General features: G+C 38.3%; 1 protein-coding gene across 1 annotated transcript; it reads left to right on the forward strand.

Annotated features, from left to right (window-relative positions):
• The first annotated feature begins 1,842 nt into the window (after window positions 1–1,842).
• On the forward strand, window positions 1,843–18,583 carry si:ch211-221n20.8 (latent-transforming growth factor beta-binding protein 4). Its single transcript, XM_059340395.1, has 20 exons — window positions 1,843–1,951; window positions 3,160–3,285; window positions 3,415–3,555; window positions 4,586–4,711; window positions 5,047–5,079; window positions 5,454–5,576; window positions 5,774–5,896; window positions 6,050–6,172; window positions 7,369–7,491; window positions 8,337–8,459; window positions 9,331–9,456; window positions 9,703–9,831; window positions 10,194–10,286; window positions 10,751–10,846; window positions 10,991–11,086; window positions 11,745–11,840; window positions 13,193–13,294; window positions 13,371–13,476; window positions 14,546–14,662; window positions 18,011–18,583. The coding sequence occupies exons 1-20, from the start codon at window positions 1,843–1,845 to the stop codon at window positions 18,087–18,089; spliced, it is 2,190 nt and encodes a 729-aa protein (XP_059196378.1). The 3' UTR covers window positions 18,090–18,583.

Genomic DNA, 18,583 nt, shown 5'->3' on the forward strand with positions numbered 1-18,583 from the left:
ATCATAGATAACTGAAAAAATACCTTCTTATGAAATTACTCTAAAAAGCATAGTTCCACCTAAAGATGAAGGCTGCTGTCACTGAAAACCCCAGATGTTTGCACCATCAGTTAGAGCAGGGGTCAGCAACCTTTTCCATGAAAAGAGCCATTTTTGGCCATAAAACCAGAAAGAAAAATCCCTCTGGAGCCACATCTTTGAGCCTTATAATGAAAGTAATTTGCCAATTTCTTGCTGCAAATCTAGCAAATCACTCAGCCTGAAGCACTGGTAGTGAATGTAAACGAATCTGTCTTTTCTGTTGTAGCTAGTTCTGGCAAAAATTTAGAGGATAGGGCGAAGGGCCAGATGGTCATAGGCTATGATGCACAATTCAGTCGACTAAAATATATATTTTTTTCCTGTCTAATTGGAGAATGTAAGAATCACTACAATGATGTGGATTAAATTGTAGACAAATTCCATTTTTTTTTGTCAAAGCAACGGGGAGCCACTGGAGAGGGGCCAAAGAGCCACATGCGGCTCTGGAGCCTCAGGTTGCCTACCCCTGAGTTAGGGTCTAATAGACTCTTTCAACCTAATGAACTCTCTTGTGAAGTCTCTTGACCTCCATGTTGAGCCTCCTCCTGACTGCTTTATGACCTGCATGTCAGGGTTCAAAGCAGGGCCACATCACGGAGCAGCCTGCGGGCCTGGCTGCTGCCCCTCTTTAGCGCTGGTTTGGGATTTGTGGAATGGGAAGTACAGAGTCCGTGGACAGGATGTGGAGTCACTGCTGCAGCGAACACCCCCCACCCTGACACAGAGCTGGCTGGCGGCTGCACGAGCCCGCATCTGGAGAAGATAGGACGAGCGTTCTGACATCTGGATAACGGTCTCCGTCTATTTCCCGGTTTCACAAAGTCGTTCATAAGTGCGAGGAGCAGATATAACCCGGGTAAGTCGGCTCAGTTTGTGACAGTTCTACTCAGTTTGTGTGTCGCATCATTACTATATAAGTTAGCCCCACGGACGTCGTTTAAAAAAAAAAAAAGTTACTTGTGGCTAAAGTTTTCCCTAAACGCCGCTACTTTTTATATTTTCCTATTTCAGCGTATTTTATCTTAAACATGTAGCTGTATTGTAGCTGCTGTACGTTTCTTTTGTTCTGTGCAGACAGCCCAGGGGGTTGATGTTAACTTAATAACAGGGTGCTCTGATCCTGTGTTGTTTGCCTGCCTGGACATGCACTGTATGGCTGCAGTGGCTGCAGCACACAATTCATATGAGCACAGTTTCAGTATTCACCTTTATAGTAATTGTCACATGCTCTCAACTGTCATTTTCTGCGTTGTTTTCCCTTTGGCCTGCTGGTGTCTCAGTAAACTCCTCTCCTCCTCTCCACAGATTCAGGTGATGACTCAGCTCTGGAGTCTCCTGTCAGCCCTGCTGCTGCTGCTGCTTCTGTCTGTGTCTGAGCCTCTGAACAGCACTGAGGACAATGAAAATGAAGTCTTGATATACACAGAGGTGGAGCTCACCAAGAGCCAGGCCAGTGACCAAGGAACCCCTTCACAGTTCAGTTTTCCATGTTAGAAATGTGCGTCCATGACAAACATTTAAACTCAACTTGTTGGTTTCTTCTGTTTTTAGAATGAAGTGATGGAGAATGCCATTGGAAACCTCAGTGAGACTACACCAAGCCACACACCAACCATAGGTGATGTTTTTTTTCTTGCTTTTGCTGCATTTTTTCCCATCAGTTTCTCCTAAAATTGTTTTTCTTTTACATGACCAGTTCCCTTGACTACCACAGTTTCCCCGAGCCCCAGTCATGCTCCTCAGTGTGCAGGAAACCAGGTGATGCTGGAGAACAGCACAGGCTGCGGATGTCCGTCTGGCATGATGAAGGATGCTGATGAGTGTGTCTGCCCTGTGGGCTTCACTGTGGAGGGGCCTGCAGGGTGCAAAGGTGAGAAGGGCCAGTATTTTAATAATGGCATATCAGTAAATCTCTACTGCATTCAGTGGGGGAATAAGGGATGGGAATTAATAAGATTTTATTGTTAACGTTGCCATTATAAATTCTGCTTGTCAGCCTGACTCTTTATCAATCACCTTTTTGATTCCACTGTGGAAAAAAGTAGAGTTACACAGGTTTTTTAGCATGGCGGCATCGATAAAAGGAATTCTTAACTGGAACTGATTATTGATTCCCGTCCCTAGTAAGAAATAAGCATATTTACTGTATACAAATTAGACAATTGAACAATCTCAAACTGAACAATGACAGTGTCTTCTATACATTGTTAAGTTATTTACAGATTTTTTTTTTGCAGGAATTTTTTTTAGTTTTTCAACTTCACCTATACAACTTAATAATTCTTTTTCACTGTGACTTACTGGATGAACAATTTAAACACACAAAAAAACATGAAAGATTTCAGATTTTGAAAATTATGAATTGTTTACTTTCAAAAACACAATCATGTTAAATAAAGAATTTCAAATGTAAATGTGAACACAGAATGCACATTTAACACATAAGAGGTAAATGAGGATAACATCTAGTTTTATATTTTTGTACTTAATATATTTGACCTTATCTCCAGTTTTAACTTGGCCTATCATCATCAAATAAAAACCTGCATGGGGTTTCAAGCCAGAACTTTAGAGTGAAGTGATTAGATCATGCCGGTGTTATTGTGACTGCAGATCGTTAAGAAACTCAACTATAATGTAGTGGCAAAAATCGTTATAAGGAGGAAAGATCACTGAGTTGTTGGAGTATAAGCAAAAAAGGTTTATTTCAATTGCAATTAGGAGAGCACAAGGTACAGTCAAAAAAAGTCTGCACAGAGTGAATCTGCAGACAAAGGGAGCTAACAGTTTTTATAGAGTTACAATACATGTGTGTGTGTTGGGAACTTCGCCTATCATCATCAAATAAAAACCTGCATGGGGTTTCAAGCCAGAACTTTAGAGTGAAGTGATTAGATCATGCCGGTATTATTGTGACTGCAGATCGTTAAGAAGCTCAACTATAATCTTGTTCCTTAACCATAACTTTACATTCAATACTTTAGTGGTGTATAGAATATTATCCATCATTTTACCACATGCAGCACCAGTCTAGATCCATACAGTGATGCAACATGTTTTCTTCTCTCTACCCGACAGATGCTGATGAGTGTGAAGGAGAGGGGCCAGGACCATGTGGTCTCCATGCCAGCTGCACTAACACCCCCGGCTCTTACTCGTGTAGCTGTCTCCGTGGTTACCTGATGGGTGCTGGAGGTTGCCAGGGTTCGTAAGTGTGTGTGTGTGTGTGACGCGGATGTACTGAGAGCGTGTTGGAAGTAGAGCTAATTATCCGTACCACTGCAGCCCTCTGTGGTATCGTCATAATGCATGTGTGCCACACGGATGTTACAGATGTAGACGAGTGTGCGCTGGCTGCAGTGACGGGCCTGCAGGCCTGTCGAGGGGATGCTGAATGCAGAAACACTCCTGGCTCTTTCACCTGCTCGTGCCCTTCAGGATATGTAATGGCTCTTAATGGACAAAGCTGTGTAGGTGAGGCTCACGTTAACATCTGGTGTGTGTGGCTGTGGAGTTTATTTATACAATGAAAAACACAAGTTTGGAAGCATTTAGCTAGTTTGTTCAGCAAAGCAGGGCTAATCCCTCTTAGTTAATTAGTCGATTAGGATTTCTTTAGTTGATTAGTCTTTTTTAATGCTTTTTTTATGCTGTTTTATTTCAAGAAACCTTTGAGCACACCTCTGGTAAACACAGGATTTAAAGTGGTGCATTTGCATGAATCTATTGATTAATTTTATGAATTAACTGGTCGACAACTGGTATGATTTTTAATCAGTGGTGGAAGAAGTATTCAGATCCCTTACTCAAGTAAAAGTACTAATACCACACTGTGAAATTACTCCACTACAAGTAAAAGCCCTGCATTCAAAACTTACTTAAGTAAAAGTACAAAAGTATCAGCATCAAAATGTACTTAAAGTATCAAAAGTAAAAGTATTCGCAATGCTTAATGGATTCACTCAGATTGTCCAAATATATTATTGTATTATTATTTTTGATGCATTTATGTTAGCTTTGAATTTACTGTTGTCAACATAGGGCTCATTTAACTACTTAATATACTTTTGTGTGGTTTAATTAGTACAAATTTTAAATCTATTATGTTTTATGTTAAATCTCGACCTGAAAAGTAACTAAAGTAACTAAAGCTGGCAGCTAAATGTAGTGGAGTAAAAAGTATAATAGTTGCCTAAAAATGAAATGAAGTAGAAGTAAAAAGTAACATAAAATGGAAATACTTAAGTAAAGTACAAGTTCCTCAAAACTGTACTTAAGTACAGTACTTGAGTAAATGTACTTAGTTACTTTCCACCACTGTTTTTAATCAAGCACAGCCCTAATGTTCTATATCTACAGCATCTACACCGCAGCAGTGATATTTAAAATATCTCCCCCAGTCTCTCTTCACAGGATATTTGGGTGTTGTTATACCTCTGCAACATGCCAATACTTTCACTCACTCAAGTGAGAGCTTCCCATTTATAGTTTCTGGTTTCTGTAGATGTGGATGAGTGCAGCTTCGAGGAGCAGTGTCGCCGTGAGCTGGGAAACGTGTGTGTGAACACTCCCGGCAGCTTTGTGTGCCAGTGCCAGCCAGGCTTCAGAGCGGAGGCCCCCGCCTGTGTTGGTAAGTCTGGCGTTACGCTTCACCACAGCTGGATGAGCCTGATGTCCAGATTTGATCCGGTGTTGTGAGTTTCTCATATTTCACTTGAGTTGCCTCAGATTTAATAACTTCTCCTGGATTTAATAACTTCTGCTGACAGGAAGGAAGGCTTTGCAGGAATAGAGAGTTTTAATCTGCTGCTTTTCTGCCTGCCTGCGTTGTTTTTGTTTTCCCTCTCTGCTCTTTCACCTCTCCTCTAATGACTAATTTCCTCTCTTGTCCTCTAAAAATCCTCCCAATACTTGCTTTTCTCTTTTTATAATATCTTTGTTTTCGCTGTGCACTGCTGGTCTCAGGTCCTGTGTGTCCAGACTACACCGTGTGTCAAGGTATGATGTGCTTTCTGTGTTTAACACATGCTGCTTGCCTTTTACCCATATGTTAATAGTAATTCCACAACAGCAATTTCTTTAAAAACTGTTGCGGGACAAAGCTATGGATGTAAAGTTGGACAAAGAGAAAAGACTTATATTAATACAAGAGCTCCCTATAGTGTTGCAGTGACAGGATTTTAATAACTTATGCCTAATGAAGGCTTGATTGGGATTTGGTGACATGAAAATGAGCTATTAACTCCAATTAAGGGAGTGCATTGTGCAAACAACAGTTACTTTTTACTCTGCAATAAAATGTTTATCAGATCAGCAAGTAAATGAAAAAGTCATAAACTGTACGTTTGTCGCATTCTCTTCCCTTGTCCCAGACGTGGATGAATGTACAGAGAGTCCTGCGGTGTGTGATGGTCAGGGTGTGTGTGAGAACACGCTTGGGAGCTACAAGTGTGTTTGTCGACCCGGTTACCGGGGAAACGGCACACACTGCGAAGGTAAGCAATTAGTGCTGACGTCCCTCTATGGAAAACTCTGTTTCCTGTAGACGAGGTCAGCTACCATGTGTGCGCTTGTTTTAATGCTTGCTGTTATGCCTTTTATTAAAATGCTCCCAAGTGGCAAGATAATGATTATTGAATGGAAATGAACTGAGTCAAGTTTTCAAAAAAACGCGTGTGTGCTCTCTTTCCAGACGAGAATGAGTGTGCATCAGGCCGTCACGGCTGTGACAACAACGCTCGTTGTGGCAACATCATTGGCTCGTATTTCTGCCAATGCTACCAGGGCTTCAATGGAAATGGACACGCTTGTTTTGGTGGGTGAACAGAGTGTGGTGTGTTTTCCTCATTAGTGGGGCTAAGTATCATTAAGTGTCCGCTAGTGATACTTGTGTCAACAATTACTTGGGTGTGCCAGCAGCACTTGGGCACACAGCGCTCACCAGACACCAGCCTGTCCTTGTTTACAGACGTTGATGAGTGCGCTTTAAACAACGGCCACTGCCAACACAACTGCTCCAACGAGCCCGGAGGCTACAGCTGCCAGTGTGCCGCCGGCTACCAGCTGCACCAGGATGGACACAACTGCACAGGTAAACCACAGGTCAGGAGTTCATCCATTCACACCCACTTTTAGGAGATAGCCGTCTCAAGCTTAATTCTGCCCAGAAGTACACCTTTACTCATCATAATGTTATGTAACTTCTGGAGGACTCTCCAGAAGGGACTCACCCTCTGGTGACATTCTCTCCACAACAATTCAAAAAATGTGGATGTTGTTTTAACCCATTGAAGCCTGGAAAGAGGATATGTCGTTTTGTAGTATTTGTATAAGCTCTCAAATACTTTTTGAATTTTATTTCTATCTGCTACAGAGGCTGAAAAATCTATTATTTAGTAGAAGCGTTGACACTTCTGTTGAATTTCCAGAAAAACTTCAGCTTTTAGGGGCTTATTTTAAAATCGCCCAGAGGTTTTACAGGCATTTTAGGCCTCAATGGGTTAAAAACAGAATGCAATCATTTAGAAATGCTCTTTGGGATAGGTTTAATTCACAGCTGTTCAAAGACAATATATTTTATGATCAAACATTTTTTCTGAATACTGATGTTTTTTAGTTACGTTTTACACAGCATCTCAACTGTTATGGAGTTGCTGTTGCACAGTTACTGATTTTAACAGCTTATTTTCTCTCATCAACTTCTCACAGAACTTAATTTGAATTTCTAATCATTTTATGGGATTTTATTTTGGAAGCCTCCACCATCTCCCGTGCTGCAGCACCACTGTCAGACAGTCTTTACGAAACACAAGTCACTAAAAGTAATTGGGGGAAACAATATTAAATCTGTATTTTAATGATGTTGGGTGGGGTGCAGGGCTCAGGGACACAGCCTTGGCTGAGCTCTCTGAGTGTTAAAATGTACTTTGCAGTGAAGAGATCCTAACCAATTAAATTTAACCTTGAAGCCTGTGAAGGAATTTACATTTTGCATACAAAATGAGCTGTAATCACCAATTTGCAGCAATGTAGATGGGGTTCCTTCATAAAAACGGATCGTCTCTTTCCAGTTTATAATCCTCAAAAGCCAATGCCAGTTTTGGTCCTTTGACCCAAACAAACTCTTATCCCTTATTAATTTGTCCTCTGTTGCAAACCCCACTCACCTTGTGGAAACAAATGCTGAAATGAATTGCAAAAAGTGTTTGACTAAAGTCTGAATAGTCCTTGCATGGAGCCGTGTTGTGCCATTACAGAAGATTTAACTAAATGTCTCTGATTCCCCAGATGTGGATGAGTGTTTGGCACTGAACGGTACCTGCGAACACATTTGCGTCAACACTCGGGGATCTTTCCAGTGCTCCTGCAGGCCCGGCTACCAGCTGCACATTGATGGCCACACCTGCGTGGGTCAGTCACTCTCTGACACTTCTCCACTTCTCACTGCTGTTTATCTACTCATTTTAGTCATTTAAGTCTGAATTGCGAGCACACAGGAGAGACATCATCTACCATGAATATGTATCCCACTTTCTCATTTTGTGTGAGTCTGTGTGCATCTTTCTGTCCAGACGTACACTACTGGTCAAAAGTTTTAGAACACACCAACTTTTCCAGAATTTAATTGAAAACGAAGCAGTTTGATGTCTCAGTGTACTCTGAAATTAATGCACATTTGCAACATTTAAAATTCTTTATCGAGCATGATAGTGTTTTGAAAGTAAAAAAAAAGATTTAAAATCACATTTTATGTTGGACTAAAGGACTAAAAAAAGACACAAAATGACCAAAAAAAGACACAAAATTACAAAAAAAGACACCAAAAGACACAAAATGACTTACAAAGACATGAAAAGAATTCAAAAATGGACAAAATAGCCCAAGACTCCATAGAGTTAAGTTGTTAACCCATTTCTTGTTCCCTGAAAAAGGCCTACTTGTATAATTCTGAAATGTACATTATTTTTCAGTTTTGGTTAAGCTTACTTTTTTTATTTACCTCTGGCAGTTCACCACTTACCTTTGTACCCTTTCAAGCTGTTCATTTGACTTGAACTGCTTGAATTTCAATAACAAACTGGAAAAATTGGGGTGTTCTAAAACTTTTGACCGGTAGTATAAGTGGATGTCCTCAGGGCACATTTGGAGCATTAGTGTGATGAGAAAGCCAGACTTTCACAGCTGATATCAGGGTATCCAAAAAGATTTGTGCTTTTACTGTGTATGTGTGTGTTTCTGTTTGTGTGTGTTTTCAGACATTGATGAATGTAAACTTGAGAATGGGGACTGCTCTCACACCTGCACCAACTCCCCAGGAGGACACACTTGCCACTGCCCTCCTCCTCTGCTGCTGGACACAGACAACCTCACCTGCAGCAGTATGCTTCTCATTACAGTGTTGCATCACATTATTTTGACTTTTGAAAAATTGCACCTATTTAAAATGTGAAAACTTTACAAACAGCAGCTCAAACTGCTTTTCTTATGAGTACAGTTTTGTTTTTCTTGATCTCCCTTTTGCCCAGAGATCACAGTTTAAAGAAACATTTGTCATTTAGCAAAGAATGTTTATTCTAACAATCTTTTTTTCTATATGACTGGCATAGATGTCCCTCCGTATTAAATACTAGAAAATGATTTAAAAGCTATATATGAACTAGAAATATAAGAAAGGTATTAACAATTAAACAAGTAAAAAATATTTTTAACAATTAAGTAAAAAGTGAAAGTATTAACAATTTACAATTTAGACATGTAGAAATAAAAAAAAAAATTTAAACACTAGGAACAGACTCAACAGTTGAAGATGCAACCATTGCCAGAGAATATTGAATTAAGATAAATTAAAAGTAACCTGAGTAAGAAATATTGTACAGTGTTTATAGTGCAGTGATTGTCAATGTTTGGTGTGTGTGTTCTGCTGGGAGCAGTGCTGATTGTAAAGTCTGACTAAAGTTTGATATTATAATATTTTCATTATAAATTAACCCGCTGAATAAGTCTTTTTGAAGCCATATGTTTTGTTTTGTTTTGTTTATCCAACAGTCTTAAACATTTAAGACATTTAGTTAGCTAGAAAAATACATTTAATAGTTTCACAATTAAAAATGTGGGCATTTTTACTTGAATAATGGCGATTAATTGACTTTATTATGAATCATGATTAGTCTTTTTTTTAATCTCTGCCTAAAACATTGTTATAATTTTTAAATATTGAATGTTAAAATAATCTCTTTTTCACTTGAACAGATGTTACATCTTGCAAGCTGAGAAATGGTGGTTGTGACCACATATGCACCGTGCAGGCAGAGGGCCACGTCCAGTGTAGCTGTGGAGCAGGCTGGCAGCTGGGCCAGGACCAGAGGAGCTGCAGGGGTGAGATTTGATTTTCTGTCCTCATAGAAAGTTACCAAATAGGGAAATTGCATCAGATGGATTAAATGGAAGCGTAGAAATTTAGTGACTGATGTGATGACTCTGAGCTTTGGCCAATTCTTCTTCGATGATGAGCTTTTTTTTTACTCAGCCCAAAGGAAATAAACAGACTGGAGGCTACAATTCATTTTGCTGTTTTTAAATGTCGACCTGTTTAATTCTCCCACTTTTATCTTTTGTCATAAGATGTGAATGAGTGCGGGGACTTCACAAACGGAGGCTGTGAGCAGCTCTGTGTGAACCATCCTGGTGGGTTTAACTGCACCTGCAGGGAGGGGTATGAAGTGCGAACTGATGACCTCACCAAGTGCCAGCGTGAGTCAAACATCTAGTCAATTATGATGAATTTTGCAGACAACAGTTATAATAATAATAATAATAATAATGCATTTTATTTATAGGCGCCTTTCAGGACTCTCAAGGTCACCTTACAATAAACAATTAAAAACAAAACAATAATAATAAAACAGCAATGGCAGTAATAATAAACAACAATGAAACAATTACAAATTAGAACAATAAAGACAACAATGACAGTAATAATAAACAACAATGAAACAATTACAAATTAGAACAATAAAGACAACAATGACAGTAATAATAAACAACACTGAAAAAGCAAAATTAACAGTTTTTTTTTCTTGTTTCTATTAACTTATGCCTCTCTGCCATCCCAGCTGTGTGTCACCCTCCCTGTCAGAACTACGGAGTGTGTGTGGCCCCAAACAGCTGTGACTGTCCACCAGGCTACCCTGGAGCAGGCTGCTCAGGTACAAACTTGAACTGTAACATACATACAGTACAGGCCAAAAGTTTGGACACGCCTTCTCATTCAATGCGTTTCCTTTATTTTCATGACTATTTACATTGTAGATTCATCAAAACTATTAATGAACACATGTGGAATTATGTACTTAATAAAAATGTGTGAAATAACTGAAAACATGTCTTATATTCTAGTAAGCAAAGGGTGGTTACTTTGAGGAATCTAAAATACAAGACAACTATTAAAAATACAGTTATTTCACCCTTTTTTGTTAAGTACATAATTCCATATGTGTTCATTCATAGTTTTGATGCCTTCAGTGAGAATCTACAATGTAAATAGTCATGAAAATAAATTGAATGAGAAGGTGTGTGTCCAAACTTTTGGCCTGTACTGTATATATATATCAATTTATCAGTTACAGGCTGTTTCTGTGAGAAATGGATCCGTGCTTATTGTGTATTTCAGCCATGTGCTCCCCACCCTGTGCCCATGGAGGAACCTGTATGCGCTGGAACAAGTGTCTGTGTCCTCCTGGCTGGACCGGACCAGGCTGCCACACAGGTATCTCACCTCTGACGTTACTGAAGATTGTCCCAATTCTGGACAAGCAAGCACTGCAGTATAGACATCGTCCATAAACACAGTGGGGTACAAGTTATATTGTTTAATAAGCGGCAAAATGTTCACATTCTTCTGCTCTCTCAGCGGTGTGTGAGCTGCCCTGTGCTAATGGTGGTCGCTGTGTGGGGCCCGAGACCTGCCAGTGTCCCTCTGACTACACAGGCCCCCAGTGCCTCTTGCGTGAGTAACAAAACCACTAAAACATCTGGCATCAGTTACAGCAGGCATGCAGGTACCTCTTGGGGTAGCTAGGCATTTTTACCTCCCTGCCTCCAAAATATGTTTTATAACCATGACAGAAAACAAAAATCAACAGGTTTAGTTTACACGTTTTACTGCGACTGAGTTTCATTTTCCTACATAGGCATACCTACCTGTATTACAGCTGCAACAATTTGTTGATTCATTTTATTAGTCATTTTTTAAAAGCCAAAATGCCAGACATTTGCAGGTTTCATGCTCTTTAAATGCATGAAAATAAGAAACTCTTAAAACAAGATAAATTATGTAACACTTCTAAATCTACAAACAAATAATTTGCAGTGCACTCTGCTCGGGCCACTTCATTGCTGCTTGCAGCTTTAATTTATCTTGTTTTAAGAGTTAATTTCCCTTTTTAAACGTACAACATGCTTCCTTATAGATTTAATCATCTTAATTCAAGAAAACTTGTCAAGTGAAATTATCTGTCCATGCAGCAATATAATTTACCTCAGATTTAGTGTTTTTGTCTTGTTTTTAGACACATCTTTTTTGCAGTGTGACTAATTGAAAACACTTTTCAATTGCACCATTTCTGTGTGTGTGTGTGTGTGTGTGTGTGTGTGTGTGTTTGCAGCCCTGTGCACTCCTGCCTGCCAGAACGGGGGAAGATGTGTAGATGTTAACAAATGCACATGTGTTGGTGGATGGCAAGGAGCTCGTTGCCAGATAGGTAAGTCACTCACTGTATCTTTATCTATTCACTGCTAGAAAATTCAAGTATTGGTCAGCATCCATTTTACATACAGAACCCAGATTTTCCCTCATTTGAGAAGGCACTGATGTGAGAATGCAGGTTCATGAAGCAGAAAACACGGTAACACTTTACAATAACCAACTAAGTGATGTTTATAGATGGTTTATAGACCAATTATTAACCATTTTACAAAGTGCTATACATATTTAATCTTTAAATGTTTTCAACCAATTTCTTAAAGTTATATGAATCATTTCAAAAGCATTAACACACTTAATATGGTGGTAAAAATGTTATAATGAGTGCAATAAACTATTAATTATAATTTAATTGTTTGTTAATGGTAAAGTAACTATAAACTTTTGCCATTTATAAAAAAGTGAGTTAAACATTTATAAAAATATGTATTTAGCATTTTAAATGCCCTATATACGGTTTATAAATGATGATTAAACATTAATAAACTATCTGTTTACCATTTATAAATGATGGTTATTGTAAAGTGTTACCGAAAACACAAAAATAATTCAGATTTGTAGTTCATAGTTCATAGTTCTTTATTGAGGTTGTAAGAATGCCTATTGGTTCGTAGGAATTGCACTCTTCTTATTGGCTGAGATGTGTGTAACATCATAATTGCATACTTTGTTTTAATTAGGATTATGGAGACGAGGAGAACACACTAGTTTTTGACCGTGCTCATAATTATTATTATTTTTTGGATTGCTGCAGTTTATTGTTTGTAATGCTCATACGAAAGGTTTTCAATAAACCATAAGAAAGAAACTGTGGGATTTTTTCGGCTTAAGACACTCGTCAACTACATCCTCACGCTCCATAATTGAAGTGTGCGTTTCAAGTAAAACTAGACGGAGCCACACTAACAACACCGTTTAACTTCAAGCTGTCACAAGTCATTTAAGGTGAGTATGCAGTTCTCTGGGGAGCCAGTAAGTGGCGCTGTGCACAAATCCTAGAGCAGCACAAGAGTCTTTAAAGCAAGAAGTTACTGTTTTTTGATCTCTCCGAAGGCTGCTGGATTTACAGCCTTTATAATTATAGTTCAGCACCAAAGCTTGTCAACAGTCAGGAATTACAAATCAATTTTTAAGGGGACATTCACACATCATATTGCTTTCATCCTCAGGGTCATTTTACAGACAAACAAAAATTTGTCTTGTCCACTGTTCGAGGTCACTGTTGCTCTAACTCAGTTCCAGGTCATACTGATGTCTCTCATCAAATAAACATAACCTACTTTTCTTACTACAGCAACAATAGTAACGCAGACTAACATTACTCTATGTTGGTTTTTCTGTCTCCCTCAGAGCCTGTTCAGTGTCAGAAGCCTTGTAAGAACGGTGGAGCATGTGTAGGCCTCAACAGGTGCCAATGTGCTAAAGGATTTACTGGAAGTCTCTGCGAAACAGGTTTGCATGTGTGTTTAAAAGACCTTTCTTGGCCGTCACTTTGCATTAAGTCTCTCTCTCTGTGGTGTGTCTGCAGCGGTCATCACCCCCTGTGTGCCCCCCTGCCAACACGGGGCCACATGCAGTCCTCACAACACGTGTACATGTCCAGAGGGCACTGCAGGCCTGCGCTGTGAGAGACTGTAAGTTTAAACAACACCAACAACAATAAAAAAAGTCACAAATAACACCAGCGTTTCTTAAATATGTGCTCGGTCTACTGCTCAGTGCTGGTCTGTTTCTTTTACTCAAGCACATTAAATCAACAGTGTACAGATATTTTAAGACCAATCATTCGATCTACAACTTTCATCATGCTGGAACAACTGCAACAACATCAATACAGCTCTGGGTATTAGGTATTAGGTATAAGGCCTGACTATTCCAGGGAAGTTCAACCACTATGCAAACATACACGGGAGTGCATTCACATTTCTCTAAGTCAGTGATTCCCAACAGCGGGGGCCTGACCCCCCAAGGGGGGCGCCAAAGATCCACGGGTGGTCGCGAAGGCCTCTTGATTTTAAGGGATGTAATAAATCTAAAGTGTTAAATACAGATGAGTCAGCATTTAATTCATTAGTGGGACAAAAACAACTAAATAAGGGCTACATTAAATGTTTATTTATTTATTTACATAAAAAATCACTATGGAAAAGTTTAAAAATAAGGGCTATATCGCGAGAATAAGGACATGTGTAACATCCCTCCTGCAGTATACACAGGTAACCTCACCTAGCGGTAACCTCACCTAGTGGTAACCTCACCTATCGGTAACCTCACCTAGCGGTAACATCGCCTAGCGGTAACATCGCCTAGCGGTAACCTCACCTAGTGGTAACCTCACCTAGTGGTAACCTCACCTAGTGGTAACCTCACCTAGCGGTAACCTCACCTAACAACAGAAACACAGAGCTAATGGAAAAATGGCGAAGCGTCTGGGAGACGAAATTGCTGAATATCTCAAAAAGAAAAAGAGAGGGTACCATGAAAGTCACACTGAGTTTGGCTTCATAGAAGCAATGGACAATGGGGGGGTCGCCAAAGTTTACAATGGTAAAAATGTGGGTCCCTCAAGAAAAAGGTTGGGAACCACTGCTCTAAGTTAGTATCAAGATAATGATCGTACATGTGAAACACTATTGATAATGCTTTTTTCATGTGTCATTTTCTATTATTATTCTCATGGACCTGTGTTTGTGTGTGTCCTAGGACGTGCCCTGTGGTCACCACGGTGGTCAGTATGGCTCGAGCCGTCCGAAAGGCGTTCAGGGAGAGTTACGTTGATCGCTGTGGACCCCTGGGAGTTCGGCTTTGCACCAAATACAGGTTTTCTTATTACATCCTCCAGATCAGTTTTCAGATGACATGTATGAATACTGAGTTTATTATACCCTATCAGTAATTATTTATTTAGACAAACTATTTCCTTTCCACCAACTATTGTATAGGCCTGTTATTCAGTTTTCAGGTCCAGGCTCGGGCTGTTAATGTTGTCTTAATGTTTTTATTATTTTATATTTAAAAAATTTTGTGTTGTACTTTATATAAAATAATCCCACTTTTTGATTTGATTAGTGTGTGTGTGAGAGAGTTTTCTGAAATGCAGTTTAAATTAGATGAGTAAAAAAAGAGGCAACATGAAATTATTCCAAGGGATATATATAAGGAGGTCCCTGATTTATTCAGCTAGGGGTCCTTCGTTGAAAAAATATTGAGAATTTCTGGATTTGGATTAAGTAGGTCATGAAGTTGTTATATGTTTGTAGAAGCAGAAAGGGTTAAGTTTTATCATAGGAATGTTTACTTAGTCATTAAAAACTTTAAATAACTTTCCTGCCAATTACTTTAATTACTTAAATCGATTATATGTGTAAATATTTATTCAAACCCTTGATAAAAACATTATTGCGTAAGAAAACGAGGTGCATGACATTTGTTGGCCATCATTTTATCATAGATAAATGTTAAGTTACACTTCCGATAAAAAAAAATTGGGTCACCCAGAAAATGTCTGTGTTGTTTTCCATGAAAACAAACTCACTCAACTCGTTTCATTCATGAAATGAGTTACAAAATGAATCAAAAATATAGTCAAGACATAAGAAAAAATAGTTTTAACCTCTACAAATCTCCAACGTTACCTCTAGATACTCAACTAGCAGAAGGAAAGATCTTTTTTTTGCTTTTCAAATCAGCACAAAACAGTTTTCAGCGGTGGTAACATAATGCTCAGGTGTTTTAATGATCAGTTAGCCTTTTAACACTACAAAGGTGGATTAACACAATGTGCCACTGGAACGCAGGAGTGATGGTTGCTGACAATATAACAGATATTCCATAAGAAAATCAGCAGTTTCCAGCTTTAATAGTCATTTACCACAATAAAATACGTCTAGACTGTGTGTCTGATGTTTTAATTAAAAAAAATGTGCTTTTCTTTTAATAATAAGGACATTTCTAAGTGACCCCAAACTTTTGAGCAGTATATCTGTATATCTGTGTATATCTGAATATAATATTACAGTTTTTTTCAATCGCTAACAAGCGCTTACCCATACTTCAGATACTTTTTCTAAACTCTTAACACAGACTCACACCTACAAAACACAATCGACCAAATGGATAATTTTCTTCTCAAAAACACATTTTGTTAAATATATACTAACTCTTCATTTCAGAATAGAACACATCTTTCTCTGCACACACTAACTTTACCAAAACACTGGAAATCTGACTCAAAATGAAATTATTCTGCACATACATTGACATACATGCAGTCAATCAAAGTACACCAGGTTTCAAAATACTGGCTATTGTTGACATTACAAAAAGTGCATAGACTTTTATGTTTCATATTTACAGGTATTTGCATGCAAAACATGCAATCCACCGTTTTTAGACTAAATTTCTTGGTTGGGAACTGTATGTCCACATGTAATGTTCACATTCAAAAGCATTCCAATAAAAAAACTTTTACAGTTTTTCACAACCGCTATGACCCGTTGTTCAATACTTTTACCGCTTTTTCAAAACTCTTCACACAGTTACCACAACATCAGCCTGTGTGGGCGATACAATTAACACAATTCTTCTTCTTTTGACACAAAATACACACATTTTACACATTTAAAATTAGTTTTAACTCCTTTTACACACAAGCTCAATCAAGACCAAAACAGTAGATGTTAACTGGTGAATTTTCAATTGTTTTCACACGGTTTGTCAAAACAGAAAACCTCATGTTCAAAACTAATGAATTGAAGATTACATTGATCAGCTTCTGCTCCTTTTTCTTTTTGTCTATTTGGCAATACAGTAATGAATGACAGCTGATTTTTTTTTACCTCTTTACTCTACTGTAAGTCATTTTAATTTGCAATACAGTAAAGTGTTTACTGCAAATCCTGTCATTCACTATCTTCTTCTTTCATACGTAAACATTCTGCAAAGCTGCTCTGACACGGCTCGTTCACTTTCTGTACTGAGTGTTGTACAAAAAAGGACCAAAATTCATGGCCAACAAATGAAAAATGAAGAACATCATCACAAACATTGTCTCTATGGAGGCTATTTTGTCCATTTTTGAATCATTTTCATGTCTTTTCATGTCTTTGTAAGTCATTTTGTGTCTTTTTTAGTCCTTTAGTCCAACATAAAATGTGATTTTGAATCTTTTTTTACTTTCAAAACACTATCATGCTCAATAAAGAATTTTACAGTAAATGTTGCAAATGTGAACAAAGGTCGCAAATACAACATATACGTAAGAGGGTTCCATCCAGTTCTATCATTTTATACTAAATATATTTGAGCTTGTCTCCAGTTTTACTTGGTATATCATCATCAAACTGAAACTGGCCTCATGGAGTTTACAGCCAGAACTTTAGAGGTAAATTTACAGTAGGGCTCCACGCTGCTTTGTTTTCTAGTCTGGATGATGAAGATGTCATGCTTTGGAGCTTTTGGAGACTCCACAGGGTTAATTTACATGTATGATCAATACAATAATCTGTTGATTGTAAAAGAAAAAGGAAAAAAAGTAGATAAGAAACATGCAAAGTGATTCGGTTTGTGTTCTTCCATCAGTTGTCAGTGTTTTTTATGACACGGTGCTGTGACTGACTAAATGTTTCTGTTGGAAGACAACGTGTGTCAGTGTTTTGGTAGATTTGGTGAATTGTGTTAGTGTGTTATTGTATTTTGGAAGTGTGTGTCTGTGTTTAGTTACACTGGGTGATTTTGACCATGAAATTAACTGTTTGGGGGATTGTGTGTATCAGGTGTGATGTGCGTTAACAGTTTTGAAAAAGTTTTTAAGGTTCTGACAAACGGGTCATAGCGGTTGTGAAAAACTGTAAAAAAGCACAAAATGACTGTATCTAATCTCTGCGATCTTCAGGGTTAGGCCACATGTTTTCATCAACATCGCATCTGATATTGTTTTTGAACTGATATCATTGCAGAAGCAGAGGTTTTTATACTGTATCTAAGGTTTGGAATATTGTTTTTGCTATTTATTGTTATGAAATGTGTGAATGGTATGGCTACAAAATACCATGCTGTGCTAATTGTGTGAAGAGTTTAGAAAAAGTGTCTGAAGTATGGGTAAGCGCTTCTTAGCGACTGAAAAAAACTGTAATAATAATAACAAATGCTGTGTGGTTGTCTTTCCAGGATGAACCAGGCACGTGTTTACCTGCAGGCCTACAGGGTGGGCTACAAAGTTCAGTGTCCAGAGAGGAAGGGCAGATGAGCCATGTTGGATAAATGCTCAATGAAGAAATATCACCCAGAAAACAACATTTGGAGCAACATACAAGAACTGAAGCGAGACGAGCCGTAAACTGTTAAATTAGATGTAACTCAATTAGTAAGAAGGTGTGGTGACCTGTCTAAAGGAAAGCTTCTATGTTGAAATAAAAAGGGGAACATGACTGTATCATGAAAGCTGTTTATTTAACCTGTGACTTATCTTTAAATCTGTACACAATCATGTTTACATTTAATGAGAAATATTCCTCAGTATATAAGATGTGCAATGGTTTTACTATTCGTCATGTTTGTTTATGGCAGCTGAAAGTTATTACCCTTTTTTTGTCTTTTTTTTTTAAGGGTGTCAATGTTGTAAACATTTTTTACATTTCACATTTTTCTTCTGAACTTTTGTAAATGATTGTTTCATTGTAATGAGTCTGAGGTTTATTTCAGGCAATATTCCCAATAAAGATAAACTGTCACGCTAACACA

Source organism: Centropristis striata, chromosome 9 (assembly GCF_030273125.1).
Source record: "Centropristis striata isolate RG_2023a ecotype Rhode Island chromosome 9, C.striata_1.0, whole genome shotgun sequence".
Taxonomy (NCBI): domain Eukaryota; kingdom Metazoa; phylum Chordata; class Actinopteri; order Perciformes; family Serranidae; genus Centropristis; species Centropristis striata.